This window comes from Phalacrocorax aristotelis, chromosome 4, assembly GCF_949628215.1.
Source record: "Phalacrocorax aristotelis chromosome 4, bGulAri2.1, whole genome shotgun sequence".
Taxonomy (NCBI): domain Eukaryota; kingdom Metazoa; phylum Chordata; class Aves; order Suliformes; family Phalacrocoracidae; genus Phalacrocorax; species Phalacrocorax aristotelis.
This window is the reverse complement of record NC_134279.1, coordinates 2,660,952-2,685,660: the sequence shown is the minus strand read 5'-3', so window position 1 is coordinate 2,685,660 and position 24,709 is coordinate 2,660,952. Positions and strand designations below refer to the sequence as shown.

Genomic DNA, 24,709 nt, shown 5'->3' with positions numbered 1-24,709 from the left:
TGCAAGTTAAAAAAAGAACAAAAAAACAAAAAAGTTAGCAATAATTGAACTCAGAATGGAAGAAAAAAACCAAAAAAGCCCAAAATCAAAGAAAGCTGGGAGAGCCGACACCAGCAACCTGCTCTGGTAGGTGGGCATGCAGATGGATTATGGAATTTTAAAGAAATTAAACCTCAAGGCTGGGCTCTACTCCAGCCTATGACAAAAGCACAAGCAAAAAGAAAACCGAGGGGCCAGAACTACTAAACTACCAACCACGTAAGTTAGTCAAGGTTACAGTCTGTAACCAACCACAGTGGTTGGTGTCGTTAAGCTTCATTTTTTCAGAACATGCATGGCTGGGGGATACAGTTGCAGGTGTCTAGTTTGGGTGACCTGACACAGGCGCTCTCACAGAAGGCTCTGTGCTTAGCCTTTACCCAAACTCTGGTAGCTCAGATCTGGGCACTGTGATGTCTCCCAGCACTTCAGCACATCACCTTCCAGAACCCAGTCAGATCCTTCAGACATCAACAAAACCCTCTTTTTACAGGGTGTTGGGCCAGGCCCTGACATACGTGCTACAGCTCGGGTTAGAGCTGTGTGTTATAGCTCAGGGATTGCTTTGGGACTAAGATGGCCCCTGGTGGCCAGACCAGTCACACTGGACTGGAAACTATTATGTAGAAAGGAAACTGGAAAAAAGGGGTTTCATCTGGTTTTCAGACATAGCTTGAAAATAAACAGAAACAGGGCCCAAACAGATGGCCCCTGCTCCTGGGGGGGATTGAGGATAAGCAAATAAAACAACAGCACGTGTTGAGGCATGCATGTGGCCATCTACCAAACAACAGGCAAGCACCAGAAGGCTATTTGCTGCTCTGATTTGGTTTTGCCAAGTCTGTTGCCAGGAACCATCTCCAGATTGTTCAGGTTTGAAGCACAGTCCGATCCCGAAATTATGGCAGGGGCTTGATAAGCATGCTCAGCCCCACGTTCAGGGAAGTACTTGAGTATGTGTCTATACTACAGTCACGCAAGTGCCTGAGGTACACACGTGCTGTCCTGAGAATAGCACATTTCTGTCGTCAGGCCAGAGGTACAACAATTTTACACATATAACGCACAAGCTACGGGAATCTGAGAAATGGATTATGGGGGGGGAAGGTATATACAGACAAATTGTTCCTATAGGAATAATCTGGAAATCAAGAGGGCCAAGTTCTCCATCATGGAGTTAGGCCAGTGGTAGATTTCACCCTGAGCCTTCCCTCTGGCTTGCAAAGCACAGCGGGAAGTCTCCGTTGTCCAAATGGCAAAAAAGTGATCCCACCTTGAGAAAGCAGCATTCCCATTCATTACTTTCTGGGGAGGCTACAAGAATCCTGCATGGCAAGGATTTCCTCTGGCAACTGCCCAAGAACCACCACAGTCCATGTCAGCACAGAGAAAGGTTGAAAGCCTTACCTAAATTAACTGCAGCTTTTCATTAGAGTGCAAGGAAGACCTTAAAGCCTTTAGAAAACCAAGGTGTGCTACAAGGCAGAAGCATCAGCATTTCCCTTTAAAGCCTCCATTAGTAACTCAGACACTAAAGAAAAATTGAAGCAGTTACAGCACCTGGTGTGGAGTGACACCAAAAGGACACACTAAAACACGTGCATGTTCCTCACGACTGGATTTCTGTGAATGCATCAGCAAAGCAGAAACTGTTTGTCATGGTCGCTAGAAATATCCATGTATCACACCTACAACATTGTGGATGTGCCAGCCAACTTCACAGAAGCAGATACTAGCTAACACAGACTACGAAAAGTTACAAAACTCCCCAGACCATTATAACTATACTGGTCTCCTACCTAAGCCATGAAAAAACTGACTGCAGATTTCTTAAAAATATTAAACTAGCAACTCCGTTTAAGAGATAAGAAAAAAGGGTCTTCAAAATTTTCCTCTTCTTTTTAAGAAACAGGTCACCATGTCTGAACTCTCAGACGAGAGAAGACCGGTGTTTCAGCCTATCCTATTTACAGGCATCGTCGCAGAATGGTATTTCAGTGTGCTTGGTCATTAGCTGCCAACACTTATCGATTCTACAGTTCAGCATGACACTGACCCATCTCTAAGGATTTCTTTACCCGAGCAGAGCATGCAGCACAGAAGCGGTCTATGTATTTCAGTGGGTGCCAAAGGCCAGATTCTCAGTTAGCATAAAGCAGCACGGCTCCATAGGAGCTACATCAATTTACGTCAGCTGAGGAACTAGCCCTAGGCCCTCCCCACCTTCCCCGGGGAAGCCAGGGGCAGAAGCAACAAACAACCAGCACCGAACCAGCAGCAGAGACAGGGGACATGCAGTGAACATCAGCGTAACTTCCCAAAGTATACAAATACACTAGTATATATGCAATACAACAGAGTCATCGGCTCACACTGTAAGACAGGTCAGACCTGGCTTAGGTTCACAGGTCAGCAAGGGAGACAAAAGCGTCTGTACCATATCCCTACTAGGATTTCAGCTCTTCCAACAGTGGCAGCTTAATCGAGTAGGTTACTCTGCCAGAGTGTTAAGCAATGCACCCCTTCACTACCGGCTATTCAGAGAAGCGTGGAACTGTCATTTTTGTGTATGGGTTAAAGCAGCATTTTCCGGTGAGATTTGCTGCACTATCATCTTTACAGCTTTCCCGATGGCAGTTATCGACTAGCGCCATTATCACAGATGACCCAGAAAGGACTCGCATGAGTATCCTCTTACTAGGTATGGAAAAAGCAAGTGGGAATTACATCAGGAGGCCTCAAAGCAGCCTCTGTTACAGTAACCTGTCTCACTGCCCTAAACAAGCAATACACTATGTGCAGTCTGCTGTAACTCTGCAAGGTTTGTCTGGCTTCTACGTACATATCGCATCCCAGCGGACCTTGTGTTCAGGTTTTTAAAGCACAGTGAAGTAGCCAGTATCATGTCATAAATAGGGGTCTCTTGCACTGATAGCAAGCTAAACGTCGCCATCTCCAAGTACAGGTTGCAAGGAGGACGTTCGGTCAATTTGGATCAATCTAGAGCTCAAGTTTTTCAGCCAAGCTCTGCAGTGACTTAACTCTGAGCCTAAGTCAATAGCAACATTGCTCCAGTTTCAACAGAAGCACAGTTAGGTCTAAACTAAGCACACGTGAAAATCCTGCCTCTAAATACTGACCATGAGACAAAGTCTGCCCACAGATACACTTGGTTTCTACTAAGTTTCTGGAATCTCACAGTACCGGAAGATAAAGAACTATACTCCTAGCATACGAATAGAAAATAATAGAAAACAGTGCCATTATCTTTAGTAGAAGGCATGGGTTTCTTAGCTTATTACGTCAACTCAATACAGCCACAAATGCCATTTACCAAGTACGGTACCATAGCAGTTTGTTTTTTAAAAGAAAACAAAACTAAAACTGTCTTTAAAGCAAGCTTCCAAGTACTCACTTTTGGCACTAGTGTTTCCCATGTAAAACAACATGGTGGTTTTGGTTTCTAATCTACTTCTACTTACACAGATAAACTTAAGGAATGTAACTGGGGACTAGTCTTGGGTGAAAGAGAGGGCAGGTGGAGACGCCCTTAATTTTGGCTCAGGCAGATAAATCTGAGTCCAGAACATCCCAGAGATGTTCCAGAAGATGCCGGACAGATCACAGGTTAAACCTCCACCATCCGACTGCTCTCCCATACCAGTCAGACTTTGAGATAAAATTTGAAGATACTTTTCTAGAGAAAAATTATCATGCCCCTGGCCCACCCTTTAGAAAAAAATATTTTATTTCATCAGGCTGATAAAAGCCCAGTTTCCAGTCTGGTAATGGGCAAAAGCAAATACAGACATGCAGCAAGAAAGAAAATACAACCTCCCAAACTGTAATGAACTCTACAAAGGAGGTGGGTGATATCCGCTTACTTTTTCTTGTCCTTGTCTTTCTTGGTTTGTTGAGAACCTGCCTGCTGAGCCTGTGACTGTAATAGCTGAGCCGCTGCCTTCTTCTTTTGAAAGTTGTTCAGCTCTTCCTCAAGTTCCTTCTTTTTATCTTCCACTTTTTTCTTCTCTTCTTGGTGAGTCCTCTTTAGATGGTCAAACTTTTCATGAAGCTGCCGGGACAGAGACAGTGAGAGTTAGATGGGAAGAGAAGAACGTTTCACCCTGATTACTGGTAATGATGCCTGATGTGGTTCCACTGGCATTGATGCATGACTGCATTAACAACACATCAGCCTGTCCCAAGCACACCTGACTGAGAAAAGCCTTGCAATTGACACACACAGATGGCAGGAATTTAAGTTGCTGTAGGAATATCACAGGTCTCTGGACACTTCCAAACCCCTGCGTTCCATCCCTCCTTGCTTTGTGCACCTAGTGGATTCTCTCCTGCTCGTGCAGAGCAAGAAAAAGTGGCCGTTCAGGGCAACACTCTTCTCTGTACCTCTGTAGAAGTACATACTCCTCTGAGGCCCAGGAAACAGCTCCCTCCCCTAGCAAGACACGTTTTTCTCTGTCCCACAGTAATCAGTGCTGACATACACCAAGCAAATAAGGTAGGGCACCTCTCCAGGAGTTCTCTCATGTGCCTCTACAACTCTGCCGGGTGGGACCGACTGCCCTCTGGTAAGTCCTTACCTACTTACCAAAAGCCTCCAGAAAAGTGTGACTGCTGAAGGGCGGAGCTGCCTGGCCCATAGCTAAAGATCCACTGTAATTCAACATTACTTTGAGTAGCAAACATTCTCCCCTTTGGGTGTGACTGAAGAGGTGAGAGAGCAGAGGGGACTCCCACAAAAGTCTGCCTAAAACCAGGGAATACTCCTGCTCCATTCTACAGGCACAAAGAAGTGGCAGAGGACTCGCGTGAAGGGGTCGTACCACAAGTCCATGGCAGACCTGGGAATTGAGTTCCCATCGGCTTCTTGAGACTATGCACAGCAAGTGCCTTTGCAGGCTTGATGTCAGAGTCTGGATGCTCATCTTGGAAAAGCCCCAGCCTGAACCCCCCCCCACAGTCCTCAGAGTTAAAATATACTCACATCTTTCTCTGCTTCCTTCAGTTCTGCTTCCTTCTCCTTCACTCGCATAACAAACATCTGCCTCATTTCATCCTCCTTCTTCTGGAGCTCACCCAGGAATTCGTTCCTCTTTGCTTCATAAGTCTCTTGGAGACTGTTAAAAACACAGAGAAAACAGACAGTCAGAGCCGTGTTTTAAGCACAGCCATGAGTTTCCAGCCTTTGGTGATCTTACCACATTGTCTTGTCACCAAACATCGCCAGAGATCCGACTACAACAGAGGCGTGAACACCTCCACCGAAACCAGTCCTAGCTTGCTGGGTGGCAGCAGCGGGATGCAAATTGGCAAGGGAAAAATGAGCACACTGTTCAGGGTCCTGTAAATCACTTAGGCAGGATGGCTGTCCTCAAAAATAAACAGCCACTACCTAAGCATCTGCAGCAATCCCTGGTACTCACGTGGCTTGCAATCGGTATGAGTCACACCTCCTCACTTCTCCCATCGTTTGTCCCGAATCCCTTCGAGGCGCGAGATTTGTGGAACAGACACGGGCCTATCAGAGTGTGAAATCTGGCTTTGTGTAGTTCATTAAGCATGACACTGACAGAGCAAAACTCATTTTCACTACTCACTGCTAATGGATTCAGATCGGGGCTTTATTTAAATAAAGCCACTCTGGGAGACCTCTCTTTCCCTGTTAGCTGTCAAGACAGGCTAAGCCTTTGCAAACAAGCAGCAGCATTTCCCCTCCAAATAACCACGTAACTTCATTCCTTTATTCCCCCTATACTTCTTGGCATTCCTTTATTTCCCCAGCACTGAGATACCGCAGCGAAGATTTAGGACACAAAATATGTTGTCCATGCACCTCTGAGATTTTCAGAGCCTCTTAAGAACTCTGGACGCCAAATTCCTATTCATTTTATTCCTTAAATGGATTTGGATATTTCAGCCATAATGATAGTGTGGGAATGATAACTATTTCCCCCAAGATGCTTTACTGAAAATGCATTTTTTTTAAAATGAAAACTCCACTGATAGCACACAGATATGTTGTATCACTGCGTGTAAGGAATACAGTAACCACTGGGCTAATGGAACATCTTAATCCCATTAAAGCCAAGCTTTTGCCTTTCCTGGCACATGGTGGGGTTTTTGGTGGCTTTTCCGTTGCCTTGTTCTGTTTGGGTTTTTGGAGGTTGGGAGCCTTGAGCTGGGAAACAGAACTTGACACATAAACCCAACTCTTGGGTTTAACACTGCTAATTGAAGGGCACTTCAGTTGCCTCCTAAAATACTCCAGACAGGATGCCTAGAGCTGCTCCTGCACAGCACTGGCGACCTTAGAGGAATCACACAATTCCAGCTTCCCACATATTGCAGCAAAAATGCTGATTCAAAAAAATGATTCATGGGAGGACAGGGCAAGAGGCATCTTTGGATTCTTAACTAAATCAAGAACTAGACCACTCAGAGCAGGTAGAGATCAGGAGACTTGAATCAAAACCTCACCTAAAATTTAGTCTTGGATGTAGTCTTCTGACTGCTGACTCTGAAACTTAAACTCATAAACCCTTCTGAAACATCTGGCTAGAGCCTAGGAAAACCCTGAGGGCAGATTAGCTTTCACTGCTCAGTGAGCAAAAACTGAATCTGCAATTAGTGACACACCATACTAGGGAGCAGCAGAGCCTTACGGACTGAAACAGAAAGCTCTGCACACTGCGATCATATCCTGTATTGCAAACAATTTCTTGCAAAGCTCATTTCCATAAACAATGGTGGGTCGCAGGCAAGCGGGAAAAGGCTGGCAGGAATGAGGCTGGCAAGGGCTTGCTGTTAAGTTGTCCCGGGTTCAATGCTAATCCCAGCCTCAAGCTTAAAAATTTACCACTAACCTAATGCCAGTAGAGAATTAAGCTTGCTGAAGTGACTCGACTTCAAGAGAAGCAAAGTTCTCAGAGAAACTACAGGCTGCACATGAAAAAAACCCACATACAGCCCTAAGGAATAACAGTCCAAACCAACTAGGATCCCTGCAGCTTCTCAAAGATGACAAGGGAATCGGCTTTTTAAGTATAGAAACATCTGAAACTAGATTACAAGAGTAACTTGATTCCCCAACACACCCCCACACACTGAATGATGCCTTTAAAAATAATATTCTTTTCAAGAAAACATTTTGAGAATTAACCAGAACAGCAGAGAAACCAGCCCACAAGAGACACAGGACAACAGAAGGGTCTCTGTGCAACAGGAGACCCAATTTCATGGAGCAGCTGCCTACAGGGACACCGGCATTCCCTCCTCACCCCTGGCAGCTTGGACAAGTGGTGGGGATTCTGCCAGCAAGGTGGGTCTCAACTGTCACCAGCCTCCCTTTTTCACACCTCGCACAAGCGCCTACACAGCACCCGTGGTTTCCTGGGATCTTTTGCCCTGCTTACCCCGAGATTTACAAAAGGCTCCCTGCTCATAACTGATGTAAGCGGGCTGAGGAGCGGCGGTCCCTGTGGCTCCCAGGGCCCAGACCGGGAAGAAAGGCATGCTTTTGATCCCCAGTCTCAGAAGGCGGAACAGAAAGAACCAAACCTACTCTTTTCCTCCTTTCAGATATACATCAGCCTCCAACAGCTTGGAATCACACGTTTTGTTTGTTTATTGGAGGGAGGAGGCACCCAGAGCAAACTGTTCTCAACTAGCACGTACCAGATGGAGAAATTCTGTACATTTTCATTTCCTTTCTACTTATAGCTTAGTCAAGAGAGGCCTCGTGTACAGGAAGCAATGGAAATTCTTCAGATTCCTCAAAGGGAAGGGCTGAGGCCATCTTAAGCCATTGCTCTCCAGAAAGGAAATCCAATAAAGCTTCACACTTGGGCTTAGTAACAAAACTGAGCTCGACTGATTCCAGCAGTTTCTGTGCCACAAAAGAAATGCAGCTGCATAGACTCAGCAAATCACAAATAAAACCCTGAACTGATGCAAACTCCATGTCTTAGCGCAGACCTTGCTCGGCTCACCATGGAGTGCTGTTTTCCAGAAACATGAATGCAAGGCCCCCACTCTGCCTTCTGCCCTGGAGCTCACCTGGCTCTCCCCTTTTGAGGATCAGATGAACCACATCTGCAGCAATCTGTGCAAGCCAGCCGCAGGGCTGCCGTCCTGGGGATCGGCACGCCAATTCCTGACGTGCACATGTGTTACAGGGTAAACCCATGTTGATGCACGTTTCATTCTGACTGCCCTCCCCTGGGGCAGAGGAGCGTGGGATGCTGGTAAGGCAGCGGGTGCAAATATTGAGGAAAAGTTGGGGAGGAATGGGAAACAGGAAATGAAAGGAGAAAAACACTCCTTCCCAAATTCCCACACAGCTGTTGTCCCTGCCTAATGACTTGGGCTTTAGACCAATAAAGCTGTCAGACAGCATAAGCTCTGTATTTAGTGAAAAGCCAAACCTCAAGCATCAGACCACGGCACCCTCTTCACAGCACACTTTGGACCAGCTGCAAAACACTCTAGAAGGATCAACAGGAAGATTTATCCCAGCATATCCCCTTTGGTAACCAGTTACACCTCAACACACGAGTCGCCTTCATCTCACTGTGGACCCAGCCGCACTTTAAGCCCAGCAATTGTATGCAGCCCTGACTTGCAGCAGAGCAAGCTGGCTGCAAAACACAGTTGAGTCTGCAGCGAGGAAAGGGCGCACTAAGGTATCACCTGACTGCCTTAACACCTGCCCTCTGTCAAGGGCAAAAAGTGCCTGGAGGAACTTCGGAAGTGATTAACCAACTCACTATTTAACAGATTCATTCAAGTCTCCATGAAGCTCATTGTACGGCCAATAGGAAGATGAGCATAAGCTTCACATAAGACTGGACAGTTCACAAGTTTAGGGAAGAGCAATGGTGGAAGGAGAAAAAAAAAATCAACTTCCCAACCCCAAAATGAGATTCTCCCAGCTTGAAAAAAATCTAGCCAGTTTTATAGGTATATAAATAGTTAACTGATGTTAACTGTTCCTAATCAGACATGCGTACAAGCACTGATTGCGTACTACCACCAACTCTCTCACCACATCTTATAAGAACATATCCGCTTCCACGATGCTGAAGACACAAAGAAACCAAGGAACAGTTGTGATCTTCACAGTAGGCTCTGCGTTACAGCAGCCTCTCGCCCACATAGAGCAATGGACAGTTGCAAGCACGGACAGCAAAATCAGTTTGAGAAGTCCAGTGAGGAACTGCTCTCCATGCTGAGTGACAGGAGGAGCATTTAGAAAGAACCCTTTTGACTTTGTTCAGTACTGGCTGACAGATAACAGGTAAGAGAGAGACTGAAAGGCAACGCCTTATGAGTGAGGCCCAGCAACTTATATCTGACATTGCAGATCAAGTGAATCTCAGAGGAGGACACAAAGAAAACTGATACAACTTCAGCAACAGGCTGCAGATAGATCAGACATGGGCTTCTTCCTCCTCAACTTACCAGGTTGATCCTAAATGGATTATATTCTGCCCTCAAAACACATCACCTTTGAGCACCCTGGTTACATACTGCAGGCTCTAATAAGCCTATAAGGCCCTGCTGCAAGGTTGCAGGCATTTTCAAAATATTAAGGCAAGCATTGGCGCTCTCAGACAGCCAAGCTTTTCCTGTGCTTCTTCAGTACAAATCCTAGGCCTTAAGGGCAAGATTGCATCACGTGGAGTTTTCGTCCCCAGCCACACTTAAGTTCTCAGCTGCTCTAAGCAACCATGCTGTTCCCTCCCTTGTTCTTGCAACCATCAGCAACCCCAAACCCTCCCGTCTCTGGTTGTACGAGGCCTGAGCTACATTTTCCTACCTGAAAGGCTTGCTGTCTGGATCTGTGTCCTTGAATCCCATCTCTTCAAGCTTGCAGCGCCTGTAGAGCTCGTAGTGTCGGGTGTGCGTCTGCTCTCTCAAGTCCTCCATGTTCACTCGGATCAGCATCTCCCGCAGCTTCACAAAGTCACAGTGATTTTCGTTTTCAACTGCAAAAGAGACAGCACATCCACGGAGAGAACGTTAAACCCTTGAGCCAGGTCCTCCCCCTTTTCCTGGACCCAGGCCCTAGTTTAGCAAGCCTGAGGGTTCTTCAGACACAAAAACACAACTCCAAGACAGCCCGCACTAAAACGCATTACTGAACTGGAGGTGAAACTCTCCCATGCCAACACACAGGCACCAGTTCAAGGCCTTTGACTGGATTTGCAAGACCTCCGTGTTGCCCATCTGTCACACGGCTCCCTTCTCTCTGTGCATTTGTGCACCAGCAAGGTGATGATCCATTCACACACAGGATTTCACTTCCCACTCAAATCCACTCTAAAGCCTAGTCATCGACAAGGGCCCAGGCAGGCAACAAAGCCTCAGTTGCTAGCAGCAGTGGAAGGAAAGGTTATGAGAAGACCCCCGTGGAGATGCTGTTCCCTTTCCATGTCAGCCAACTTCATAAAGGAGCCCAAAACCCCTGCCCCTGGCACTGAAGGGAGTCAGTATGGAGACAGAGTGTAATATGGTTTCCCATAACAACTATTCAGAGCAGGGTCCAGTGTGCCACCATCAGCCCCTGGGTGAGCAAGCTGTTCAGCCTGCAAAGGGCCTGCAGCCAGAGGGCTGCACGCTTCAGTGCAAACAGTTCGGGTGTGCTTAAAGACAAGGAGCGGACGTTCTGTCTTTGGGATGCAATGGCAAGCAGCAGGCATCTCTGCTGATAACAGACAACCCTGCAGCATGCCTCTGGGGACGCAGCAAAGCACTCCAGCTGCTTCCCTTCAGACCAGACCAGCTGCCTCTGAAAAGGGGCAGTTCAGAACCAGATCTTCAGTGTCTCTGGTACCCAACTAAATGTCTTTGACTACCTAGTCGTAGTTTCCCAGGAATAGCAAGAACCTGGCAGGATACGTGCCAAGTCCAAGGCTTCCCAAACTTACCAACTTCTTCCCTAATTGTCAGTTATTCCCATTGTTATCCTCTGGTGTGAAGAGCTGAAGACATTGAGTCTGAAGCTGCTACAGGGTCAGCTTGTATTATTGAGAAAAACTCGGTGAATTTTGCAGAATTGCCCTGCAAGTGTTACCGTGTAGCTTGCTGGGCCATTCTCCAACTGGATACACAGCTGAAGCCACAAGCAGACCACCTGCACTGTAACGCTGCACTTCTCAGCACTGGTTGGGAAAGCAAGGACCAGCCCTATCTTTGGCAGCTTCAGTACAACCTGGGTTGCAGACACAGCCGTAACCCAACTGTGCTCTCCAACAGAAACGAGCTTTTGGCTGACTTCACAGGGGATCGCATACTTCAGCTGCATGCCCACAGTTTACAATACCAGCACAAAACATACCAAGCCATCAGTGTTCAATTAGTTCTGCTCCCGCATCAAGTCAAGAGGGCAGAGCACCTGCTGACCTCCCCAGAAAATGCCCCAGCTATATGTTTGCATTCAGGCTTGTGTACAAGGCCCAACCCTAACGGCTCTGCTGTCCAAGCCTTCCCCCTTGCTCACACTTTTTTGCTGTCAGAAAAGCATAAGGAACTGAGAATGGATATTTAAGACTTCATTTTTCAAGCTAGTTATTTTGTGTGTCCTGGTAACGTTACGCTGCTCTTTCCCAAAGCCAAAGGCTAGGTTGACACCACCCTCCTGCCAAAACCCCTTCATGTCTAGATCTTGGTTGCAAAGTCCTGATTTTAAGGAGAATTTTTAAAAGCTGTTCTTGCTTTCTCAAGACAGATTTTGATAAGGACCATCCAGAGATCAATGCGCCTTCCATCAGAATGAAACAAGATGATGACGTCTTATTTGTGCTTTCAGTAACATACCCTGCACAACACCCCAGGGGTACTGCCTGGCTTTTGCCATCTTATTGCCGATCTTCACTTCTTCAGTGCTGCCAACTACAGCAAAAGGAAGGTGGACCTACAAAAGGAAAAGGACAATAAGGTTAGGGATTTCCTTTGTTGCCTTGCCAGGGATTGTTTCTGAAGAAAGCTGTTTACTGTGGCAGCTGTGCTGGATTTAAGTTGCTTAAATGCATTGGCAATTCATCTGGCATTTTACAAATATCAACAGGACAGTCTGGGTGAGAAGCCTGCTCAGACTTGAAGTCCAAAATTCTGAAGTCCTAGAAATACAAGGAATGTACATATTTTTAATGTAATTACAAAGCATTGCTATCTTAATCACAGAAAAATTTAATAAACTGTAAAAGAATTTGAATACTGAGGAAAAATAACTGTCACACTATAAAAAAGAATCATCAAATTGTTAGGTTGGAAAAGACCTTTAAGATCATTCATTCCATCCCTTACAATAGAAGAAGATAAAGTACATCCTCCCAAGGAAGGTAGACTGAAAATTCAGGGGGTTTCTACTGCTAGAAATAACTGCTAAATGCTTCCTCTTCAAAAGGGCAAAGCTGTGAGCAAGGGGAAGAGCAGACTCGACCCACCCTGGGCAGACACATCTGAGTCAGAGCTCTGCTACATCCCAGTCTCCCTGCGGGTGTGGTGGCGACAATCTGGGATCTACTCCCAGAAGCGTGGCTGCTGCCAGGAGGGAGCTGGCCTCTGCCATCAACCCACCCCCACAGTGCTCGCTCTGCTTTAACAGCATCCAAAAGAGCTGGGCGCAAGCGCTGGGAGCGGGTGCCGTGTCGGCCAAGCTGTGGTCACAGGCTGGGTGGGAGGGGAAGAAGCCAAGCGGCAGAGGAGATGTGATTAACTGGCAAAGGAGTTTCCCAGCAGCCAGGCTGCCACTAGAGGAGGGCAAAACATACACTGCACACACTGCACCCTGGCAGAGCCACATCCCTTCTCTCCGCCAGCTTCTCCCTGCTCAGAGCACAACACAGACAGGGAAAAGAGGGAGGCAATGCAGAGGTTTGGAGATGGTCTGGTATCCAGCCAAATGTGACAACTGCCCATCTACAAGCAGTTGTGCATGAAAACTCACAAAAGCCTTCAAGTTGCAAGGAAATGGCTTAATCTTGATGCCTCCATTCCTTGTAAAAACACAGATAACCTCATCCCTGCTCTTGCTTTGGGCTTAGCACATCCTCTTGCGTGTTACATGCCCCACTAAAGCCACCCAAGGGCTCTGTCAGCACTACTACTATGCACGTCACTGCCACAAACCCTGAGCTAAGGTTCTTCCCCTTGTGCTCTGAGCCAGGGCCATGGGAAACAGTTGTTTCCTTCTGTAAACCCCACTAAAATGTTTGGTCTACCCCAGCCCTATTTGCCCTTAAATCCCACCCGTCACTAGAGGACAGGGAAGGAGGCGAAAGCCAGAGCCCTTGCCTCTGACGGCCACTGGAGCTGCCGAGAGCTAGAACACCATTGACCATGCCCCTGCTCTCACCGGAAAGTGAAACAAAAGCAGAAGTGAATCACCCCCCACTAAGTAACAAGTGGTTGCTTAGGACAGGAAACCCAAACCCCAGCCCTTTGCCCTGACCGCATCAGGGGCCTGCCTCCCACCCTCTTCCTTTCCCAAGATAGGAATACTGCAACAAGGGAAGGATATGAAAAAGTGCTCAGAGGAGGATCTCATTTGTCAAACAATGAAGCACATCAGGCCAAGCAGCCCACGTGTGACAGACATCTCCAGCTCCAAAAGCTTTCTGGCCAGCCTGGTGTCTGTGCTTAGACTGCTGTTTTAAAGCCAAAAGAAACATGGTACAGTGTGCCCTACCATCAATGATGAGCCCACGCTAACCAAGGCAAGCAAATCCCCCCCCAGTAAAACATACGCTCATTGTGGCATTTATCTCAGCCACTGTTTCTTCATCCGTCGGGAACTGGTAGATCTGGACGCCGTTGCTGACCAGCTCGCTCATGATTTTACTCTTGAACTTGTGCAACTCATTTTTTGCAATGGTGTCAGCCTTGGCAATGATGGGGATGATGTTCACCTGCAAGACAAAGACAGCACCTCCACATACAGGACTGCACACATAGCATCACTGGGAGAGGATGGAGAGCAGCATGCATCCTGCAGCAACGGCCCTGTAAGTCCTCCCAGCCACTGCTCCCCCAGCAGACGACCTTCCCTAGGGCTGCTGCTGACAGCACCCCTGCCTTAGACAGGATTTCCAGGCAGCAACAATGATGGCCTTAAAAAGGACTCAAATGCAATTTGGCAACATGGTATTTCCGTCCTGTCGTATTCCCCTCCTCATCCGAACTGGCTGGACAGGAAATGCTGTCACAGATTATTACAAGCTGTTCCAAAAAAAAGGAAATTACCATCTACTTCTCTTCCACACCGCAGCAGGCTGCATTACTGCAGCCAACAAGCTCAGATAACAGCCTCTCATGGGTGTTTGTGCGGGTGTTATCAGAGACACCCAGGTGGGCAGCAGTGCTGCTGTCACCCCACTAGAGGTGGAAGCAGGTGGTCCATATCCAACCACGTGACACACAGGGCAGGGGCTGGCAGTAACACAGGCACACTTCTTCCACCTGCATGCCCTCATGTGCCCCCACAAACCGCTATACTGCCGGACTAGGGTTGATTTATCCCTTCACAGCCCTAAGACAATCATCCAAAGGAACTGCATGATGGGGTTAACACAGAAATGAAAGACAAGTTATTGACTCTCTCCCCTGGACAGACTTTTTGCAATACTGGCAGCGGAATGGCAGATAGCAAAACCATCTAGGACCTGAGGGGAGACAGCACAGTACCCTCAGCATAGCTGAACGCATCAAGGCACAGCGAGCACTGCACAAGTGTCTGCTTTGCTGGGAGAGCAAGAATGCATTAGGATGAGGAATCCTGCTTTCTTTCCCTTTCTGCTCCCTCCAGATGGACAATTTCTGCTTTTGATCTTGCAGGATTTGCTTTTCCTTGCAACAGCAAATAGAAATTGTAGTGAGAAAGATGTTGATATTGACCTATGTGAAGGGGTTTTAACTATAGTACTTGAAAATCCTCTTATATTACATCAGTTAATTCCGTTCGGAGGATGGCCTGGAGTTACTCAATCCCCCTTTGCCAAAAAATAGAATATGAATGCCAATTAGGTCTCTTAGGGTAAATCTCCACAACCCTATTTTAAATGGAATAGGGCATATATCCTTCCCTGTTACTGCATAAAACCCAATCGATAGGCCACTCTAGGAAATAAAGATCCATTGTCATCATTTATCTTCTGCCGAATCAGGTCCGATGAGGCAAAAGTGCAAGGTGGACTGATTTAAATTGCTTAATCATGATGTAAAGAACCATAGAGAAAGCTCACTCTGAACACTCCAGTTTTACATTTGCATCCCAGTAATTTTCCCTAGAAGAAAAAGAGATGAAATCTTTTTTACAAGTGTAACGCCATGGTTTAAACCAAGCTTTGTTCCCACTCTTGCTAATCATGAGGGCAACTGAAAAAGCACATGCTGAGTAAAATATTAATTCAAGTGGTTCTCGTTTTTTAGATTAGGGTTAGAATAACACTACGTTTACCATAGGAGACCAAATCACTGTTTGTGCTAGCTGGATGCAGTCAGAGCATGCAGACACAGCATTTTGATCTGTTTTTCCATTGATTAGTAACATGACCTCAAGTGTTTTAGATGTACTTCTCATCTCATACCTGCTTACCAATACAGGTTTTGTACAAGAACTTAATTAATCTATTGGACAAAGTAAAATAGCGATGGCAACCATGCCTTTGAGTGCTAGAACTAAGCAGAGTTCTACTTCAACCCCTCATTTTTCTTTATGTATTTAAGGAGGAAAACACACTTTGCTCTTTTTCAACAGCCAGCTTATCTTTCAGTTGTGAACAAACCTTTCACTTAACTTGGCTGAGTTAACCCACAGCAAAGCAAGAACAACCGTGGTCTAATGCATCCTCATAAATACCATTTTCTGCTCCCAGATTGTTGACTTCACAGCATAGCTGTGGAGCAAGTGGCCAAGTTTCCTAACCTGAGATGGGACTGGAAGAGGGTAGGAGCCCAAACTCTAAATCGATCTCTGCAGCATATGAATCAGTGGATAAGGACCCATTCTAACAGCTAGCCGAAGTGAAGTTTTCATATGCCACATCTGCAACTTCCCGCTGCTAAAAACAGAGTATTTTTCTGAGCAGTTTTCACTAAGCCCATGGCAAGATCATAAAAGCACTTGCAGGGCCATGCAAGGGTCATACCATGAGCAGCAAGTACCTTACTGTCGAGCTTCTTCATGGTGACCAAGTCAAGGGACTTCAAGGAGTGGCCAGTTGGTGCAATGAAATATAGGCAGGCGTGAATTCTGGTGTCATGGTAATTGAACAGGGATCGTTTGATCTTCAGCTCTTCTTGCAAGTAGGCTTCAAACTGTGCATCGATGTATTCTACTATAGGTTTGTAGCTGGATAGAGAAAACACGGGAGAGAAAACGAGGGTATTCGTCACTGGGACAACACAGGTCACTGACACTCAGGAAGCTTCATGAGCGCCCTGTACCCCATGGGACAGGTGCTGCTCTCGGGACCCTCCCTGCCCAACCCACAGTCCCTTCTTAGCAAATGTGTTTCCACTTGGTGCACAGGGAGAGTATTACAGACATATAAGCAAGATAAAGCAGCAGAAACCCTGGACTTCAGGTGCATGGAACCACACAAGGCTGCTACCCTGAAGAACATATTTTGCAGTCTCTCCAATTAGTGCCTGAGCTGCTGCTGGGCCAATGTCACTGAGAACTATCCAAAAAGAAAATTTACATGTGAAACCATCACCTACCCTAGCTTGTCCAAAACCTCGTTTGTGATCTTAAGAGGCAAGGGAGATTCACAACAACATAAAAGGAACTTTTCACAGGCTTCAGTTCTGGAGCTAAGCTCAGGAGACAACTGCACCGTTTGTGTACTTTGGGGGCACCATTTTGGTGAAGAAAAGATGTCGGTGCAGTGTAACAAGGCCTGATCTGACTGTGCTTCTAAAAATTTGACTTCTCAGCTTGTTCCTCCCTCCACCAAGAGCAGCCTCAGTACCTCTGGTCCAAGGAAGGTCTCAAAAGAGGGCACTGAGACAACATTGCCACTGCCTTGAGCAGTGGATTCACAGCAGCATTAGTGCCCTCCCACAAAAGCAGTTGTGAGAAGGAAACAGACCTTCAGGAGTTTTCATGTCCTCTGGAAACACCCTTCTGACAGGCAGCCAGCAAGGCTCTGCTCTGGCCCCTCTGTGCCAGTGCAGCTGTTCGAGCAGTTGCTCAAAACCCTTGGTGAAGCAGAGCAGGCCCTAGTTCGATTCACCAAGCAAAAGCTATAGCTGAAGACAGCCAGTGCTGCGCGAGGGCCACTGACACCAGAGACCCATAAGGCAGTTTTGAGCACTGCTTGTTAATTTGCAGGCACAGATGGAATCTTAAATCCCACTAGGTGTGTTTGTAACACACCTGCTGCTCTGGTTCCTTTCTCCTGAAATTCTGTTTCTGACCACCAGACCCCAAAAACCTCAGGCAGAGGCATGTTGCCAAGAAAGTAATAAGGCCTTACACTGGGAGATCACATCAGAGATAACACCGTAAAAAAAAGTAGAGCAAAAAAGGACTGGGAGGACTCAAGCCAGGAGGACAGAGAAAATCCCACCCACTGCAACCACACGCGTCAGGACACAGTAAGAGGACAAAAGCTCTCCCTAAGCCCTGCTGCCCCATAACTGCCCCTCTCTCCAACTGCCCGAGAGCTAAATTGGACAGGCTTCACCACCAATATGCTGGCTCTTGTCTGCCAAATGAAGCAAATGCAAAGTGATCCGGCAGTAACAAGCTGCAGAGCATCCCTGGTCTGAGCACCTGCTCCTCCTCTGAGCAGCTTTTGTTCTCGCCCGAGAGCATATGGCAGTGTCTGACATGCCGAGTCCTCCCTCCAGCCAGCATGCATCCCTCACCGTTTTGGCTCTGCAGCATTAGTTAGGAGCAGGAGCAACAGTTCCATGTGTCAGGTCAAGCAGCAAGGAAGTGTTACAGAAATAAAGCATTGTAAAATTTTTTAACGTCTACAGCATTTTTCTTATGGAACAGGAAGCAGAACCTGCTCTGTCTCCATGCTAGGAGGGATCCTGGCAGAAATTTATGTTAGACGGCGTAATTTCTTTGAAAATGCAAGCCTACCTACCTAGTACGCTGACAGCTTTTGGTCAGCACATACACTGCCAACTGGGCAAGGTGCAAGGAAGAGGATTGCAAGCAAGCCTCCAGAGGCAGCTGGGATCACTGCAACAAGGGAAGGTACGGCTCTACGATATAGGTACTGCATTAATTAGCGCGTTAACCACGATCACAGAATGACTAATTTTAACACTACAGCAGAAGTCCATACACATGGACACAAGGGCTTGCGTAGGCTGCCCAGAGTATTCACTTCATGCACGTAACTAAGAGCTGATTTTCATGTTGCAACATTGAAGTAAAACCCACTTTGACTTGAACATTGCAGAACGGTGTGAACAGGAACTATGATCCGAGTTCCAGCTCCCCTAAAAGATGCAAGCTATTTGCTGTTTGAACTCACGCTTCCAAATATTTACACTTTTTAACTCAAGGCTTCAACTAAGTTGCTCAGAGACAAGGAGGACAGAAACACCTAGCCCAGTATTCTGTTTGTTCTTCAGTTTCTCATCCCTTCTACCTGTCCCATGGGGCAAGTGATACTAGCTGCCACACCTGGATCAGCAAACACCCCCAGGAACAGCGAGGGACCCACTCCCCAAGCAGGGTCAGGCACTTCTGATCTCAGAGCACATTAGCACAAGGATTCCTTCTCCTGACAGAATTAAGTTTACCTGTCATCTTTGTTAATTTGATCGCCAAATCCAACCGTGTCAACGATAGTCAGCTTCAGACGGACATTACTCTCTTGGAGCTCGTAACTCCTGGCTTTCAATCTCACACCGGGCTCATTGTGCGTCGCAGGTTCACTTTCAAACTTTGTATTGAACAGTGTGTCCATCAACGTTGACTTGCCGATGCCAGTTTCACCTAAGCACACAAAAGCAACACTAGTTCAGTGGGATCCCTTTTCCTCATCTCATTCTCAGGCACATTTGCCAGGCTGAGGAGTAGCAGCGAGTACCACCAGGGTAGCAGTGGAATTAGGCTACGTGCACATGGCTAACCAAAATAATCCCTGCAGGAACAGATGCCTTAGCAGACAATCCCCATCTTTACCGGTGCCCCCTGAACCAGGGACCTTGCGGACCTTGGGAGGCTCAGACTAATTTCCTCCATGGGTCACACTGCCTGGGTCTCTGCAGCACACCTTGCAGACATACCCGATCAAAGCACCACATGCTGGGGCTGTGAATCTGCAATGAACCCCTGCTATGCAAAAGCTGCTGCCGTGACAGACATCAAGATAAACCAAATGCTTTCAGAGCTACAAGTCACCACCGCAGGCAAAGAGCTAGGCTGCTGTGCTGGGAATGGCAAGAAAAACTCAGGTCTTTGTGGGCCAGGCTTTCAAGGGAGGAGTACCACCATCACAAGCGAGGAGGCAGAAAGGAGCGTCACCAGAGATACTAAGCACCACCGACCTCAAGGGTTTTTCATTATTTTGGGGAAGGAAAGGGGTTTATTTCACACACACACCCCCAGAGGCACACAGTCTTTGACAGTAATACTATTGTTAACATTTCCCATGGGAAAATGGGGAATTGGAAAGGATGGGCTGAGGCTTATGAGACTTTTGAAGAGAAGGTATTAAACTGGAACTAAGAGGGGGAAGAAAACCCCCAAAATGAAAAATACACAAACAAAACAAACCCACCAAACCAAAAAAACCCCCACCCATGACAATTTTAAGAACAGTTACCTAAACATTTACCGAGTGAGCCCCCCTTCTCGGAGAAGGGAAAGGACTCCTTCCACAATGAACCAGCAAATGCCTCCTGCTGCTAGAACCCTGCTACTGGATTTGCTACACTGGCAGCGCAGGAGGCAAATAATCATTCCTGTCCCATAAAAGCATTTGCTTCCAGCAGTCTTCAGCTGTTGCCCGTGGTTTTTACATCGGTATGACCTGACTGGTGATGCAGGGTGCCTCCTGCTTGGTGGCACAAAAAACACCAACCTCCTCACCTGGCAAGTGACATCTGTATTCAGGTCACTGAGAAGCTGTTGTTACTCGAGAAATACTTAATTCTCTTTTTAATTGTGTGGGCTAAGTCCTAGTTCTAATACGACTTTCTTTACAACGGCAAGCTGTACAATTTCTCAACTTTGAGTTTCTGTCCAATTCTCTACATATTTTTATGCCTTTCTTATCCTGCTCAGTTTCTGTTCCTTTTTCAAGAGAAGCACCAAAAACCCACAGTGAAATTTGGACAATGAAAATTTGAGACAAAGAAATACATAAAGTTTTTTAAAAAAAATAATCTAAAATAGCACACTGATTAAGTACCAACTATCAAAACCATTACAGGTTCATTCCTCCCCAGTGCAATTAGTAACATATATGAAAGCATTAAATCCTATTTTTAAGTCAAAGTGTTTGCTTACCAGTTACACTCTCAAACTGCTACCCATGCTGCGAACAGGGGGTGGGCTGAGCTAACGTCCTAAAGTTGCTCCAACCGAAGAGAGATGCTGGGATTTGGGACAGACCTCCTGGGCTGCAGTGTGCAGCTCTGGCATTTGCAGGTCAGGCTTGAGCACGGGTCCCATCCCAACCTCTCAACAACACTCCCTTCCCCCCCACCACCTTACATAGAATAATTACAACACAATGTGAAATACCAGGTGAGAGAGGGGAGCCTGCATCTGGGATTGCCCTCAAGCACCTCTCTAGGCTGTATGCAGCTCTCCTAGCACTAAACTCTCTCAAAATATGCAAAGCCCCTGCTTGGAAGTCCTCAGAGAACGATATAGTATTTATGTCCACAGAAACAAATGCTACTACGCAGCAACTGCCTGTTGCTCTGTGATACTTGACAGTTTACTTTCCTGGTTTGGACTTTGACCATTTTCATACTAGACTCAGGAAGGTAAGTTATTACTTACAGCCCAGTAAAATAATTAAGCAGAGATATATTTGTCATAGCATTCCTACCCTGGGAAGCTGCAGGACATAAAGCTCGCTCTTAAAAAAGAACGAACAAATGAAAGAGGGGGAAGACAGAAAGCATACATTACATTATAGCTCAAAATCTAGGCCTACATAGAGCACAACCCACATGAAAAGGCCCATCCTAAGCTGATGACGCAGACTGTTAGTCTCCAAAACTACATATTTTAGTGAGCTCCTGATGCGAATGCAATGCTGCTGCATGCTGTGCTAGATGGGCTTTGCAGCATTTTATCCATGCACACCACGATTAAAAGCCTTACATGACAATGCCAAAGTTAATTGTGTCCTTTCTCAAAATACAATTTCACAAGTTTTGGGTTTGTTTGGGTTGCTTTTTCTTTCTTTTTTTTTTTTTTTGAAGGGGGAGATGTCTATTCCTTGGAGAAGTGCAGCAATTGGTGTGAAATTTTGATTTGAGGCAAAAAATGGTTGATCAGCACATTTTACAAGAGAAAAGGGTTGGACCAAATTGCTACGTTGATGGAGACGTATCAAGTCATGCTAAGAAAGGACGAGAGAAAGGCCATTAATTTTTGCCATTTTGATCAAAGAGCTGCCTGCTAATCGTGATGTTCCCTGCTGAATTTTAAATGGTTTCATGCTGCTAGAAGAGTCACGTGAAGGTTGGTAGCTTGACTGTGCAGAAGTACAACTACTCTCTTATCTTTCTTTGACATGCAGAACTACGGAGAGGAGCCTAGTTTGTTTGCCGGATTTCTTTTCAGATGGCTCACCCTGCAGTGCTGCCAGAAATTCTCAACTTGCTGTAGAAAAATCACAGTCAGAGGGTTGTGGGTAATTTTCAGCTGATTTATATAACTAATTAGAAAGGACAATATTCCCCTCTTACAGGCTTAAAAGAAAAGTGAACAGATCAATTTTATTTTGGCAGAGCAATCTACAAATATAAACAAACCCCACCATTTTTCTTCATTTACAGAACGAGATCCTGGGGGCACCTTAAAGAGGTCAACCAATAGGTCAAAGCTGTTTTGGCCCACAGCTCCCTACAGCCGAGCAATGGATTTCCAATTGCATAGTATCCACCGAGTGCCAAGACAGCAGGTACCTCTCTATAGCCAAGAGAAGGAGTTGCCTCCCCACATTTCACCCTCAGAACAATGTGGGATAAGTAACACAGTAACTCAGGCTACAAAACCAACTTGCAGAACCCATATTAAATACAGCAGAGAACAGGTGACAGGCTTTCTTCTCAAGTACATCATCTGGAGACTAAAAATGGCATCATTTCCAACTGGAGAAGAGAAACTAAGAATATAACGAGACAGACAGGCAAAGCCTTGAAAGGAAGGAATGCAATTTATTGAGAAACAGCCAATGCGCCCAACCCAGAAAAAGGCAGGTTTAAGTTAACATTCTTTTAAAAACACATTTAGTTCCCAAGTTAGCTCGGTTTCCTTATGCGCAGCCCTTGGGGAAAGCAGAACCACAGGACCTGTCAAAAGGGTAGGTTTTTAACACCTAGAAATTTCCATGTTTTGACTCAGGAGATGGAGTAGAGAAGAAAAGAGGAATACTAAATTTTACCCTGGAGTAGCTCTGGGAAGAAATTGTCACTTCCCTGGCACTGTGGACCCCACTGGCTCAGATCTCACCCTTTGCAGGAGGGAGGTGGTGGTAATTAGCAGACATGCATACACCCCTTGGTGTGAGCTGACCGCCCAGCGACACCGGATGACTTACCCACACAGAGAATGTTGAAGCAGAAGCCCTGTGACGTTGACTTGTTGACCAGCTGATCAGGGAGGCTGTCGAAGCCCACATGGCCAGAGAGGGACAGGTTCCTAAGGTCATCGCTCTGGAAGACCGAGAAGACAAGCATTTAACAAAGTTGGAACACCCCTGTCGGGGAAGAAAGTTGTGCCTAGTCCTGTCAGAACTGTGTAATACCACAAGAGTTTTTGGGACACAGGATCTTTCTGTCTCAGGTTTGCCTCCCTACTGTGCTCTCCTTGAACTTGCCTGCAACTCAGGAGCTAAAACATCCCTAAACCTAAGGCATGCTAACACCACCAGTATGTTTCTCCATGGCTGCGACTAATAAACCATGATTCTGTACCAGTTTGCAACACTCAAACATTGTTTGAGGCCTCAGCATCACATATCCCCTAGGGCTACCCAAAGATTATTTAGGTAGACACTCGGAAGAGAGACAGTGAAACCCTGTCATAGGTACAAGCAGACCAATTCCCATTTAATCAGTGGAGCAGCCAAGTCTGCCTCCTCCACATGCACTCTACAGTGGAAACCAGCCCACCTCCCCTTTCAGGGTTCCCCCAGCAGCATGGGAGCTTCCCCAAACCACCCAGAGAGGCCAGTTCTCCCAGTGTATGAAAGCGTGGCACAGGTTGGGATGTAGTCCTGGTTGCAACTCCAAAACGATTCCTGATAGAAACCTGTGTAGGCAAGTAGATGGCCAAGCTCATGCCCTCCTTGGCTGAGTTTGCCAAAGAAAAGGAGCAGCTCTCAGACTTGCTGTGTCCTCCCAGCAATACAAGGGAAATGCGACGCTCTTGAGCTTCTGCTGCAACCCTTTGGCATGGCTGCAGCAGAACATAGCTTACGCGGCAACACTGCCTCTAGAGCCAGCTAAATTTCTTCAGATTTTACAGGCCTTGACCAGAATGGAAAAAGCATGCATGCTGCTCTGCAGATGCCTTGGTTTATAAATAATCTCATCTGACATGAGGTGAGAAAGCAAGGCACCGTTCCTGGCATTTCCTGAGTGACCTACCAGGCCCACTGTGCTGCCCCTCCATGTCTTCAGCAGGAAAAAAGCCAGGCCAGGCACTCCTGAGGCTCGAGTCACCCCTTGAGACTGGCTTTCTGCCTCCAGACTGCCTGGGGCGGCCTGAACCGATAACATCAAACACCCCAAGGCAGTTTCATGGAGGGTAACGGGGTAGTGAAGACCTTGCAGAAGGGAGATTTGAAACAACTCCAGGATTATATTTAGGACCTCTCCACAACAGCTGTATAGTAATTTACAGAGAGGCTTGGATAAAGACGACAGCCCAGTTATCTCCTCCCCAGCAAATCACAGTTATGCCAACATCCTGAGTACAGATAAAATAAGTAAGAAAAAACCTCCTCATTAGCCCTAAAGCAGCTCTGCTGTTATTTCACATAATGTTTTTCTCCCAAAGTTTGCCCTTAGCTTAAGATACTAACCTTTCTCCAAATCCAAACATTTCCAGTAGAGTCATTACACCTAGGTCATACTGTTGAGCTAAATTACAGCCGTGGGCAGCCTCAGCCTGGTTTAAAGATGCTGAAAGCACCAGCTTCTTTTCCACAAAATCAGTGGGCTTTGGACCAGACAGAAAAAGACATTCTTTGGTTGTTAAAATAAGAATCAAAAGCAGAGGAGGACTTCCTGCGTTCTGCCCAATTGCCGAGCATCCCCACTTCCCTCCTCAAAACATGCAGACCAGCCACTGATTGTGGGAAGAAATAAGTTAGATCTTGAGAGAGGGTTGAGGAAAATATCACTTAGGCTTGAAGAAAAAAAATAGAAAGATTCCCTGAGAAAGGCAACATCTCAAAGTGAAAACATCTAGGTCTGTACCATCACCATACCT

The 24,709-nt window shown here is 46.4% G+C and overlaps 1 protein-coding gene across 9 annotated transcripts in view; it reads right to left on the bottom strand.

The window, feature by feature from the left end:
* Positions 1 to 24,709, bottom strand: part of SEPTIN11 (septin 11) — a 69,642-nt gene that overhangs the window by 6,737 nt on the left and 38,196 nt on the right. For 5 of the 9 annotated variants that reach the window (XM_075090027.1, XM_075090028.1, XM_075090022.1 and 2 more), the window contains 9 exons: positions 22,812 to 22,926; positions 18,826 to 19,021; positions 16,222 to 16,408; positions 13,806 to 13,967; positions 11,875 to 11,971; positions 9,875 to 10,043; positions 5,042 to 5,174; positions 3,924 to 4,111; positions 6 to 1,662 (listed from right to left, as the gene is read on the bottom strand). In XM_075090027.1, the coding sequence (XP_074946128.1) occupies positions 1,629 to 1,662; positions 3,924 to 4,111; positions 5,042 to 5,174; positions 9,875 to 10,043; positions 11,875 to 11,971; positions 13,806 to 13,967; positions 16,222 to 16,408; positions 18,826 to 18,992 (1,137 nt within the window). In that variant the 5' untranslated portion in view covers positions 18,993 to 19,021; positions 22,812 to 22,926 and the 3' untranslated portion in view covers positions 6 to 1,628. Of the gene's footprint in view, positions 1 to 5; positions 1,663 to 3,923; positions 4,112 to 5,041; positions 5,175 to 9,874; positions 10,044 to 11,874; positions 11,972 to 13,805; positions 13,968 to 16,221; positions 16,409 to 18,825; positions 19,022 to 22,811; positions 22,927 to 24,709 lie in introns of those variants that run through there. The other 4 variants (XM_075090024.1, XM_075090023.1, XM_075090021.1 and 1 more) reach the window with 1 other exon arrangement.